Raw genomic sequence first — 13,319 nt, 5'->3', positions numbered from 1 at the left:
TTTTCCAGCCTGCTTCTGCTCCTTGCCCATTGCACACATGTTTCCTGTACTGCTTATGTGACTGTTATTGGACCTTATACTGCTCAAGGTGGTAAACTGAAAACTAGGCCTTTCCGTGCTGTCCTACTTTCAACAATTTGTGGGACGTTTTCAAGTGCAATAACGTTTGCTGTTGTTTAGTGAAAAATTGTACAGAATAAATGGTAAAATTATTTTTTTCTTAGACAGTATATTAATCTTCCTTAGTTCAACTGGCACAGAACTTCGGCAAAGAGAAATGAAGTCTATAAACAGGCAGCCAGTAGCAATGACGACAATATTACTGCCAACTCTGTTTACATTCACAGTGTTCAAGATGTTATCGGAAAGGTTAAAGCTATGAACATGCAATAATGCACCTTCGAGTCAGCTAGTCAACAGCAGGATCAGATGTGAGCTCATAATCGCTGTCCCTGCAGAGGCTCATTCATGAAAAACAGCCCCTGGGAATGATCACCCAAGAGAAGAGAAAGTGAATCACCGAGTGTGAATGGGTTAATATCCTTTTTTCCATTAAATAACAAGTACTGTATGAAATCGGAGTATTGGAAAAGCAAATTCTATGTGGCAGCTCTTTATTGGCTCCTAGGTTTCTATTCATGTACAATGTAAAACAATAAAATATGGTATAGACAATTGCTTTTGTTATACAGCAATAAAATGTACACCATGATCTGCACCATGAGGAGCCATGTCTTTGCACACAATGACCAGTCATTAACCAGTCATTCCCATACTATACTGTAGCATTGCCTATACCACTTTTTATCGTTATTACTTTATTAGGTGGCATGGCAACTTTGGTATTTTATTAGCTGCAACACTTTAGTAGTAGTAATTATGTTATTCATGTACAGTCCCTCATCCTGAGGAAGTGGGTTATCATTGGTCTCAAAATATCTCTGTTTATCTGTTTTAATCTGGGCACCTCTGCTATATACAGTATCATACAATGAATACTGACAATCACAATACTGGGTTAGGTTTAAGCTGCAGGAGGGGAGGATTGTGGTTAAACTGTGGGAGGGGAGGGTTAGGATTAGGGTATGGGTTAGTGTGAAAATACTTATCGAAATTTGCCAGCATTTTCACAATCATAATTCCGCTGCTGGTATTCCCCCTCCCACAGCTTGTGCTGGGCTGCAGTGTGAGACTGCTCGCGAGCAGTCTCCTATGGCTGTAAGGGGAGCGATCACACTGATCGTGCCCCCCCCTGCTTAGTGCCAGGCTGGGGGGCTTACAGCGCTGAAAAAGTTATATTTTTTTTTTTTTTTTTCAAGGGAGCATGGCCACGCCTCCCGTGATTAGGCCATGCCCCCTCCTTTACTCGGGCTCGGCCAGGCTCTGTACGGCCCTGTGTGTGGGATGCTATGGAGATTGAAGGTTGGTGCCTAGTGCTCTACTTTATATTCATCAGAATCTTCTATTGTCCTTTGTAAGTGTACCAAGTAATGTCACTTTGTGGTTCCCCAGAATCTAGGGGTACCAAATAAAGCAGGGCTTTAACTTTGACTTTAAGGGCATGTGCCTTGATTCCCCTCCCTTTTCGGACTTTCGGCATGGCCCCGCCCAGAGGGTCTACTTACTCTCACTGTACATGATCAGGATATCATTAGACTGCCTGAGACACAGCCCCTCCCCCCGAGTCCCCGCCCCCTCCACTGTCTATTCTATACGCACAGTCCTTTCCCTGCCTGAGACTCCGCCCCCTAACACCGGGTCCCCGCCCCTTCCTTTCCAGTCTAGCCTGACTGTCACTGTGTCACAGCCTCTCCTCTCATTTCATCATGTGCCATGGAGACCAGCCCCAGCAGGGACCACACATTCTCTTCCAGGAGAGGTAAGTGCCAGTCTAGGGGGTGGTATCTGTATGCAATGGGCAGAGATGTATTGTTTTCTTATTTTTGGAAGAGGGAGGTTGGAGTGTGTTTTACTGTCTGTGGTGTGGGGAGGGGGGTGTATTATTGTAGTAGTGTGTGTGAGTGCGGGAGGGGTGTATTAATGTAATATGTGTGTGTGTGTGGGGGACGGGGGTGTATTAATGTAGTAGTGTGGGGGGGGTGTATTAATGTAATATGTGGGGGGGAGGGGGTGTATTAATGTAGTGTGTGGGGAGGGGGATGTATTAATGTAGTGTGTGTGGGGAGGGGGATGTATTAATGTAGTGTGTGTGGGGAGGGGGGTGTATTAATGTAGTGTGTGTGTGTGGGGGGGTGTATTAATGTAGTGTGTGTGGGGAGGGGGTGTATTAATGTAGTGTGTGTGGGGAGGGGGTGTATTAATGTAGTGTGTGTGGGGGGGTGTATTAATGTAGTGTGTGTGTGTGGGGGGGTGTATTAATGTAGTGTGTGTGTGTTTTATGGGGGGTGTATTAATGTAGTGTGTGTGTGTGTGTGTGGGGTGTATTAATGTAGTGTGTGTGTGTGTGTGGGGGGTGTATTAATGTAGTGTGTGTGGGGGGTGTATTAATGTAGTGTGTGTGGGGGGTGTATTAATGTAGTGTGTGTGGGGGGTGTATTAATGTAGTGTGTGTGGGGGGTGTATTAATGTAGTGTGTGTGGGGAGGGGGTGTATTAATGTAGTGTGTGTGGGGAGGGGGTGTATTAATGTAGTGTGTGTGGGGAGGGGGTGTATTAATGTAGTGTGTGTGGGGAGGGGGTGTATTAATGTAGTGTGTGTGGGGAGGGGGTGTATTAATGTAGTGTGTGTGGGGAGGGGGTGTATTAATGTAGTGTGTGTGGGGAGGGGGTGTATTAATGTAGTGTGTGTGGGGAGGGGGTGTATTAATGTAGTGTGTGTGGGGAGGGGGTGTATTAATGTAGTGTGTGTGGGGAGGGGGTGTATTAATGTAGTGTGTGTGGGGAGGGGGTGTATTAATGTAGTGTGTGTGGGGAGGGGGTGTATTAATGTAGTGTGTGTGGGGAGGGGGTGTATTAATGTAGTGTGTGTGGGGAGGGGGTGTATTAATGTAGTGTGTGTGGGGAGGGGGTGTATTAATGTAGTGTGTGTGTGTGGGGGGTGTATTAATGTAGTGTGTGTGGGGGGTGTATTAATGTAGTGTGTGTGGGGCGGGTATTAATGTAGTGTGTGTGTGTGGGGGGGTATTAATGTAGTGTGTGTGGGGTAGGGGGTGTATTAAGCAATATGTGGACAATATGTCGTCCGATCCGCCAGATCGGATGACATAACATCTAGTGTGTAACCGGCATAAGGGCCCCATTTATTAACAAAGCTAAACACCAGAAGCATTTTTTTTATTTAGAGTGGCAGTGACACAAACGAAAATGCCCCTTTGGCGAGTTGCAGCAAAGTCCTCCTTGTCGGCCACGTCCTCCGCTCAGCTGATGGCAGCCTAATGCTGCCAGCGATGGGCTTCTGTGTAATGCGCATGCGTGACGGTCCGTCTGCGCAAGTGCATGCCACTTAACCGAGAGGGGACCCGGTAGTGCCTGGAAGGCTTCGCTGAAGCCGGAAAGGCAGAGCTGGATCCCCGTTGCCGGCAATGGGGACCGCATCGCTCTCGCCATCTAAAGATGGTGAGAACGATGCTGTGACAATCAGCAGTAAGCTTAGATTACTGCTGTTTGTTAAATACAGAAAGAATGACATAACCCTTTTAGTGAGCGCTATAGGGGTTATACATCATTGATAATGGGGCCCTAAGTAAGTCAGCTGAGCTCTCAGCTGGTAGAGGTGCTGACTCTGCTGGGAAAGGGCTGCTTAGAGACCATCTTGGCCAGGGGTGCTGACTGTGCTGGATGACTGAGGGGTGCTGTGCTGGGAAAGAGGTGCATAATTAATGAGGCCAAAGGTGCTATGCTGAGAAATACAGAAAGGCTGATATAAGCCATTTAGCGAGCGCTAAAGGGGTTATGCATCATTGATAATGGGGCCCTAAGTAAGTCAGCTGAGCTCTCAGCTGGTAGAGGGGCGCTGCTGGATAACTGAGAGGTGCTGACTCTGCTGGGAAAGGGGTGCATAAAGGCCATCCTGGCCAGGGATGCTGACTGTGCTGGATGACTGACGGGTGCTGTGCTGGGAAAGGGGTGCATAATTAATGAGCACAGGGGGGCTGTGCTGAATAGGTAGTGTATAGATCCCCTTCAATATTTGTACCTGGAAGTGGCATGCAGTGAGGGCGGAAGTTCCATGTCCATACAGTCCACAAAATGAAGAAATTTGTCCACTTGCAGGCTCGCTTTGCTCACCACAGGTTTATATTCCCCCTTTATGTCCATGTGGATAGTAGGGAATGACTTTGGATAGTAACTGATGACATCAGGGTACAAATACTGAAGGGGATCTATCCATTACCATGCTGAATGAGGGGTTCTGACTGCTTGATAAGGGGTGCATAATGAGGCCAGGGGCTCTGTTCTGGATGTGGGGTGCTGGATGAAGCCAGGGGTGCTGTGCTGGGAAAGGGGTACTGGATGAGGCCAGGGCGGCTGTGTTGAGAGGGGTGCTGTTCTGTGAGGCGGGCAGTATGTGGTGCTGTGAGGTGGGCAGCAACTGGATCAGTCTGTGTGCTGTATATATATATGTGTGTGTGTGTACATGTAGCTATATATCTATAGAGAGAGAGAGGGAGATGTATTAAATATGCCAAAATGGGGGCAAATGAATCACAATTTTATGTCCTCTGCCAGACTCCTAAAGAAAGAAAGAAGAGAAAAAAAGGAAAGGAATGAACACCTAAGAGGTAAGTGAAAACTGAGTATCATGTATGAAGAGGTGGGGGAGAGTGTCTATAGAGTGTAGTGTGGTGGGATTATCTGCTAGGGGGCACCAGCCAAAATCTTGCCTAGGGCACCAACTTGGTTAGGGTCGGCTCTGGCCCCCACCAATATAAATATGCAACCGGACCAGACAAGGATTCTTCCACTTGATTAAAAAAGGGGAGACCTGTCTGCAGGGGACAGTTGAAAAGCCACAGGGGCAGAACGACAGTTGAAAAGAGCCGTTGCAGGGAGAAGACGAGAGAGCGCCATTACCAAACCTGCGCTGCAGCTGGTGTAGGCAGAGACCGCAAAGTCAGGCCTCCCTGATCCGAGTCAGCCCCTCACCGGTGACTCCCTTCCTGAACCCGTTATATACAATAGTTAATACTTAACATATAGGAGAGAGCAGCCGTAGCTTACCTTCCAAGAAGACAGCAGAGACAGTTACAGTATTAACACACCTATTGCTGCAACACAGTCAGCCGAGATAAAGCAGCTTAAGATTGATACCCAACGTCTAAGCCAATCAGGAGTCCTCGACCAAACTGCCTGGTAAAAGTCTACAGAGATCATAGTCTAAAACAGCAGGACAACTATTTTAAACACTTCAAGCAGTTGTAAGCATTACCTCATAAGCTGGAAGAGCTGGGAATAGAAACATTTTATTCAATAATTGCAGTTCTGTAGGAATGATATAGAGTGCCATGGCCCCCCCCCCTCGTCGCTCGATCGCTGCCGTGCTGGATACACATCGTGTAATGTGTACCCAGCTTTAAAAGGGGTAGTAGACTTAGGGGCATATTCAATTGGGCGTGAGGTTTAGTTAGGAAAAAACCTTGCGCCCAATATTCGATCACGGTGGATATGCGTGCTCCCGATACCCGCGGTATCCAATTTAAAAAAAGTGGTCACAGAGTTTTCAGCTTTGAAAACCCCGCACCGCGTAAAAAAAATTAAATCTGCACTTACATGCCCGGGGGTCTACGGTGGTCCCTGCGATTCCCAATGGCCTCCCCTCTACCTTCTCACTGGAGAGGGGGTTGTTGGGAGGCTCCAGGGGTTGGTGGGAAGCTCGAGGGGCTGCTGGGAGATGTAGTTCTCCCAGCGCCCATTGCGGGGGGGGGCACACTGATCTTGAGGGGGGTTACGCATACACCAGGGGGTCACACACACAAACACACTCATGCACACTCACACTCACACTTACAAACACTCACGCACACTGACATGCTCACCCTGCTGCAGAAGATCCGGCTTCCGACGCTAGATGCAGAAGAAAGCGCTGCAGAAGGTAGTAATTAAGGACTAAGTAAGCTAATTTTATACTTCCAATTGCTTAATTAGTCTTCGGGGGGTTCTGCCGGGGTCCCAGAGCAAGTCCCAATGATTTTTCCTAAAATTAACGATTTTAGAAAAAAATCACACTTGCTCTGGAAGTGCGAGAATAAAAACCTGCTGGCGTTCAAAAAGGAAAAAAAACCTGCACCTAATTGAATAGCAAAAATCCCGCACCTGTAGGAAAGACCTCGCAGGTGCGGAATGTTTGCTTTTCTCGCCCCCAATTGAATATGCCCCTAAATGTGTATTGCTGTTTGGTAGTATTATGTTTCTTTGGTTTCCTTGTTCTGTCATGCTAAATATGACTGTGTGTTAGATGTTTATCAGCTTCTAAATAGAGAGATATTTCTGTTTCTAATAGGTTAGTAAATCTATGGACTTAACTTACACAAGTAAAGAAAGTTGTTATTAGAATTGTAGAAGTGGCCCAGTTTGTTCCTCTTTTTGCCGAAGTTAAATGTCGATAGAGACTGTGGAACACTTTCTCCACTTCCAGTATAATAAAATAGTTTTGTCATTCCAAGGTGTAATCCTAACTAAAGTAAAGACTATAGTTCTTGTAAAAGGTTTTGCTGTTATTTACATCCTGGAAGTTTTAGAAGTGAATTGTTCCCTTAACAGATCCAATTGTTTTTGAAATAATTGTGTTATTCGTCTGGCTGGATCCATTTACTTACCTCTTCAATCCACTCGGACCCTGTGGAGTGAGCAGGACACATGTTCAGAGTAAGTGATACTGATACACCAATATACACTATAAGAGTATCACAACTTGGATTGGTGTCACCAAGTGCGCTACTGTGGACTCCGAAGGCGCTCACCTGAAATGAGGTATAGCCTTGTTTCTGCAATGCCACGCTCCCTCGTGTATGACGTTTTGGTTTGTGGGCAGCCCCCAGCCTCTCCTGGCACAGTGTAGGTCATCCATCACCGCTGCACGGTGACGCCATCCGAGGGGGTAACATCAAAATAGAAAAGCAGCTCTGCTATTTTGGTGTCACCTCCACAGATAGTGTCACTCGGTGCAGTCCGCTCCCCCCCCAGCCCCCCTCGCACCCTTCTAGTGACACCACTGACTGTACCTAAATATATTTGGAATATTTTTAATATGAATGCAATTTAAAAGTTACTTTTTCGCATTCTGCAACATTTTTAATGAGATATCGCCTCAATCACTGACTGGATAAAAAAAATACTGTTAGTATATTTTCATAGCAGAGTTTTAAAATGTAATCAATTCCAAGTGATTACTGTCACTGTAATAACAGTCTCATTGCTCTCAGTGTAGCCGCATAGTAGGGATGTAGTTGGGATCCCGGCGCACAGAATGCCAGCACCAGCATCCCAGTGCCTACAATCCCGGCAGGTAAGTATGAGGGTTAGCTTTATGGTTAAGGTTAGGTATTAGGGGGAGGGTTAAGGTTAGGCTATGCAGGGTCGGACTGGCCCACAGGGATAAAGGTGAAATCCCCGGTGGGCCCCACTGCCTGAGGGCCCCTCCCCCTCCTCTAGGGTCAGGTTCCAGCCTGTTTATAAGTTACATTATACTGAATTCCCAGGATTATGGTGTATTCACTACAACGGATTGTTGTTATCAATTTGGTACATTATCACAAATTAATATTTACTATTTTAAAAACTATATATTGCAGGGTTAGGCTGTGGGAGGGGATGATTAGGGTTAAGCACTAGGGAGAGTGTTAGGCTATGGGAGGGGACAGTTAGGCACTAGGGGGAGGGTTAGGGTTAGGCTATGGGAGGGGACAATTAGGGTTAAGCACTATGGAGAGGGTTAGGCTATGGGAGGGGATGGTTAGGGTTAGGCTGTAGGAGGGGAGGGTTAGGCAGTAGGAGGTGGATTAGGGTTAGGCTGTGGGAGGGGAGAGCTAGGGTTAGGCTTTGGGAGGGGATGATTAGGGTTAAGCACTAGGGAGAGGGTTAGGCTATGGGAGGGGACAGTTAGGGTTAGGCTGTAGGAGGGGAGGGTTAGGCACTAAGGGGAGGGTTAGGCTGTGGGAGGGGACAGTTAGGCTTAGGCAGTAGGAGGTGGATTAGGGTTAGGCTGTGGGAGGGGAGAGCTAGGGTTAGGCTGTGGGAGGGGATGATTAAGGTTAAGCACTAGGGAGAGGGTTAGGCTGTGTGAGGGGACGGTTAGGGTTAGGCACTAGGGTGAGGGTTAGGGTTATGCTGCGGGAAGGAAGAGTTAGGGTTAGGCTGCGGGAAAGGTGGGTTAGGGTTAGGCAGAGTTAGGGGTTAGTGTAGGGGTACTTACCTTTGGGTGTCGGGACTCTGACAGTAGGAATGCCGCTGTCGGTATTCTGACCACGAGCATCCCGACCACCGGGCTCCTGTACCCAACCCTCATAGTATTAGCAATGTAAAGAAATATTATTAGCAGAAGTTGACACATTGCAGCAATTATTTAGCTTCATCTCTTCATTTATTGTCTTAACATGTTGAAATTCATGTCACTTGCATTGAGTTTAAAGTATTTACAGTCTCTGCCTATATTACTATGGTATTTATCAACTGCAGCATTTTAACACTTCTGTTGTAAGATAATAACCTGATATCACTACAGGGACACATGAAACTAGCCAGCTCACAACAATAAAGGCGCTCTGGGCTCATTTACAAAGGCCAGAAACATGTTGTTCATAAAGATACAGGTGATATATAGTAATAGCTGTTCTGAGACTGAGGGGTTTATGTAACAGCCTACAAGATGGAGGTATGGCTAATTTAAAATGCAAAGCCGCTATCACTGTGCCCCCGGATCCTCTCTGAGGTCTGATGGCTGTGCATGTGCAGAACACGTTTTAGATCTGAACTAAGGCCCTGATTTAGAGCCGGACGCTCTGACAGAGCGCTCGCTCTGAATCAGGGCCGGTCTTTTTTTTTTTTTTTTTAGAATGGCCACTCGCATAGCTGTGGGTGACCAACCACAGCTATAGCGAGCGGCCAGGAAGATGGTCGCGATGGTCAAGACCATCACGACCATCGGGCTTGCGACGAGACCCTTGTGGTAGGGTCTCGTTGCCGCAAGCCCCAGAGAGATTTCGGCTCTAACAGAGCCGAAATCTCTCCCACTGACATCACTCGTGATGTCAGTGGGGCCGGCCCCAAACGGAGGCGTTCACATGGGAACGCTTCCGTTTGGGCAGCCACTGCCCCGGCCCGCCCACCAAAGGGGGCTTGCTGTCACTCAACATCGACAGCACGCCCCCTTTGGTACGAGACCCGGAGCGACGGATTGCCCGTCGCTATCCGGGTCTTGCGCATGCGCACGACGCAGCCGGCTCGGTGGCACCATCAGAGGGGGTAACATCAAAATAGAAAAGCAGCTCTGCTATTTTGGTGTCACCTCCACAGATAGTGTCACTCGGTGCAGTCCGCTCCCCCCTCGCACCCTTCTAGTGACACCACTGACTGTACCTAAATATATTTGGAATATTTTTAATATGAATGCAATTTAAAAGTTACTTTTTCGCATTCTGCAACATTTTTAATGAGATATCGCCTCAATCACTGACTGTATAAAAAAAATACTGTTAGTATTATATTTTCAGAGTAGAGTTTTAAAATTTAATCAATTTCAAGTGATTACTGTCACTGTACGCCCGTCGTGCGCATGCGCACTAGCCCACCATCGACCCGGTTGCGAGCGCACAGCGCTTGCGACTGAGTCAGAATCAGGGCCCCAGTTCAAAAGTCATGGCAGTAGCTGTCAATTTGCTTCCAGTCTTTTGCTGGGGCAGGACTTTTTCAGAAGCTCTGTGTCGGCTCCCAAGCCATAATAAATGCATGCAGTAATTTTCATTACCACACTGCGAGTTGGGGCGTACTTACAGATGTATCCTCATACACCTAGTAACTATAGCACAGATTCAGTCTCAGGTCCTGATTCAGTAAGGACTGTAGTTGCGTATGCGCACGCAATCGGGTCGATTAATTTGCACTGCGAATGCGTATGCAGCCAGACGTTATGGTCAGAATTGCATAACAGAGCCTACGCAGACCCATGGCAGAGTGATTGACAGGAAGTGCCGTTTGTGGGTGGTGACGGGTGGGTGGCCGCACGAACGATGGTGTGCCAGTGCGTCTCAACGCTATTGCATGGGCGTGCATAAATTATCCACTGCCATACCAGACGCCTCCTGAGTACTTGTAGCGTGCGCAGAAGTTAGCAATTTCTGAGTGAGGTCAGGGATTCTTTAACTGTTTGTATGGGTCCAATGTTAGTTGATGCTACCGATTAATTTGCTTTGTTGCCTTAGTATACGGATGTAAAGAGAAGTGGGCGTCCTTATGTCTGGCTGCGTATGCAATGTGAATGCACACATTTACAAAGCACGTCTGATATTAGCAACTGCGGTGATTGCATATAAGGAGAATTGCGTTCCTTGCTGAATCAGGCCCTCAGTCACACACAGGTGTACCAATGTCGCACATCATATTGATCAGTGTAATCTAGCAATGTACTTTTGTTGCTTCCAGTTGTTTTATTTGTTCAAGGATCACGCACATTTTGAGACATAAAAGGTGCGGCCGAGTTGCCCTTAATCTGGCCTGCAAAAAGGAGCTAATTGCTGCAGCTTGAGAAACAATGTATGAGGGCACATCTGTATCATGCCCCTAAAGCTGGGTACTCCCTAGACGATATGTTGTCCAATCCGGTGGATCGGGCCGACATATCGTCCATGTCGGCAAGTGTGTATGCACAGATTCATACCCGCTCGCGAGCGCATAGCTCTATATATATATATATATATATATATATATATATATATATTTCTACTTCAGGGTCCATAGGGGGTCCACAGGGTTGACCTTGGGGTACAGGTTGGGAACCAAATCCGGGCACCACGCAGTTAAAGCTTTTAGCTCCCAGGATGCACTGGGTCCACTCTCCCTATAACCCCACCCCCAAGCCAGAGGCACCTCAGTTTCAGTTGGTGCCAGGCCGGAGTCGGGTCACTGTTAGCGCAGGGGGAGCTGATTAGCAGCCCCTAAGCTTTCTTTTATTTTTTTTAGGGACAAAGCTTTTTCTAAGGACTTTGGACTCTTCAGAGCGGCAGCGTCGGACTGTCCATAGGACGTCTAAGCTGCCGCTCCGTCACCCCGCTGGCGCTGAGACGCCAGTACAGATCTGGGGATCTCAGCGGGACCACAGAGTCTGTACTAACCGGACTCTGCGGGCGCCCAGGACTGCTGCCGGATTCACGGGGAGCAGGTAAGGCGCGGGTCACCGCTTGCGGTGATCCGCGCATTTCAAATGCAGTCCTGTGCCTCCGGTCTCAGGGCACAGACCGGAGGCGCCGGCAGTGGCGGCGGGCCCCCCATACCCCGTGTGTCCACTAGACCACCAGGGACTTAACGATCGGTGCAGGGAGCCGGCGTCCCGGGGGTTAATAGCCGGCCAGGGGAGGCAGCCTTCCCTGTTACAGCGGCTCCTCCCCTCAGCTCAGCGCGCCTTTCAGTATCTATAGTCTGGCGTCGCTGAGCTGCTTCCTCCGCGGGCCACGCTTCCTCTGAGGTCTCCAGCGGCCATTTTATCTCTGTGGTGCAGCAGAAATCTCTCAGGATGGCAGTTGGTCCAGTCCCCCTGCGTACCTCACCATCAGGTCAGTGTACACAGCGCTGTAGCCTTCCCAGACACTGAATCTGGGCAGTTGAATGCAGTGTAATAGTGCAGTATATTATATGACATGTTTATGTATATATCTGCATTGTATGTGACTTATGCTAGTGCTGACTGTCTGTACTTTATTCTCTCACCTGTCAGTGTATATCTATCCCTTTTCTTTATCTGCCCTAATACAGCTGTACTTAGGGTGGTTCTGAGACCTCACATTTATATACTTGTTAATATTTGTGAGGTTTGTCACATACTGTTGCGTGCTGCACGTTGCCATATTTTAGATGGAACTTTGTGTTGCATACGCTGAAAATGGGTCCCTGCAGCTAATTTTTGGCATCAGTCAGGACAAGTATAGCGCTGCTTAATATTTCCGCCAAGAGGGTTGGTCAGATATGTCTGACCAGGAGATAGAGCGTTATACTGCACCCATTTTTACTATCCTGCAGGTCATGTGCTGCAGGTGTTAGTGCGGAGGATTTGACTCATAAAGGGTTCTGTATGTGGCGTCATCTGGTGCCGGCCTCTTTCACGACCCCCTTGGGCGGTTTGTTTTCTCGGGATCCTCTCAATTGCGGATCGCCGGGCGGGCCCCATTGTTGTACCCTACTTGGGGTTACTTCACCATACTGCCCTTTTCATCTCAGGGTATCTTGCAGCTTCTTGCACTCTTCCCCTGTGACACAGACTACCGCTCCCTGCAGGGGTTTTTCGCAGTACATGAGTTCCCCCTGGTGCCACAATAGTCTGTCATTCCCCTTGCAGGGATTACCACAACAGCCACCCTGGGTGGATGTCGTTTTCTACGAAATGCTAATTGGCGTGGTTGACGCCCTGTGGTTACTTCCCAGTTGGCTCTGCCGTGAACTGGATACTGTTTTGGGCTCTTTCCCTCTTACACGGGGGGAAGCCTATTTCAGGTATTATTATCCCTGCTTTAGGGCTGGTAGCAGGTCCATTCTGGTTAGAGTGAATGTTGACCTGCACATGTATCATACACCCTCAGTCTTACATGCCTTCGGGTTCCCTGTTGCTGACTAGCGGGTGGATCGCATGGCGGGACTCTGGCTGTTGCCAGATAGGAGGTGTTACAACAGTGTTTGGCCTCCTGTCCCAAATTCCCTGAGGGTCATCACGAGCCCCTCCTGGGGTGGATGGGCGTGTTACTCGTCTGATTACGGACGTTACTACGCCTCCCATTCCTGCGTGGTCGGATTCTTCGGATCCGTGGGTGGTAACTCTGCCTGAAATCAGTATACTTGCTTTCAGGGGTTGTTACCCATCCTACCATGGCTATAGCATGGTTGGTTAATACTATTGCATATTGGGCTGATGCATTTGTAACGTTTTTTTCCCCTCCAACATGTCGGGGGTTCAAATGTATTTGGTCGCTCACGTAATATATGCAGTTGTCATAGGTGGAAATGCCTATATTGGATACCAGTCTCCTAACTTTCAGAGTTCCGGCTGCGACTTTATCCTCCGTAATACCCTATGGCTGCGCTCTGGGAATGCAGAGGTGCAGATACCATCTTTAGGGTAGATCTTGTTTGGTCTTGACCTTGACAAGATTGTAGTAACAT

The 13,319-nt window shown here is 48.0% G+C and overlaps 1 protein-coding gene across 1 annotated transcript in view; it reads left to right on the top strand.

The window, feature by feature from the left end:
* Positions 1-1,761: 1,761 nt before the first annotated feature.
* KCNAB1 (potassium voltage-gated channel subfamily A regulatory beta subunit 1) overlaps positions 1,762-13,319 on the top strand; it is a 516,750-nt gene continuing 505,192 nt past the window's right edge. The window contains exons 1-2 of the mRNA XM_088447681.1: positions 1,762-1,879; positions 4,689-4,741. Of these exons, the coding sequence (XP_088303807.1) occupies positions 1,827-1,879; positions 4,689-4,741 (106 nt within the window). The 5' untranslated portion in view covers positions 1,762-1,826. The remainder of the gene's footprint in view (positions 1,880-4,688; positions 4,742-13,319) is intronic.

The sequence above is a fragment of the Taudactylus pleione genome, unplaced genomic scaffold (assembly GCF_031769625.1).
Source record: "Taudactylus pleione unplaced genomic scaffold, aTauple2 ptg000436l, whole genome shotgun sequence".
Taxonomy (NCBI): Eukaryota; Metazoa; Chordata; class Amphibia; order Anura; family Myobatrachidae; genus Taudactylus; species Taudactylus pleione.
Note: the sequence above shows the minus strand (reverse complement) of the source record. Positions and strands in the feature narration are given on the sequence as shown.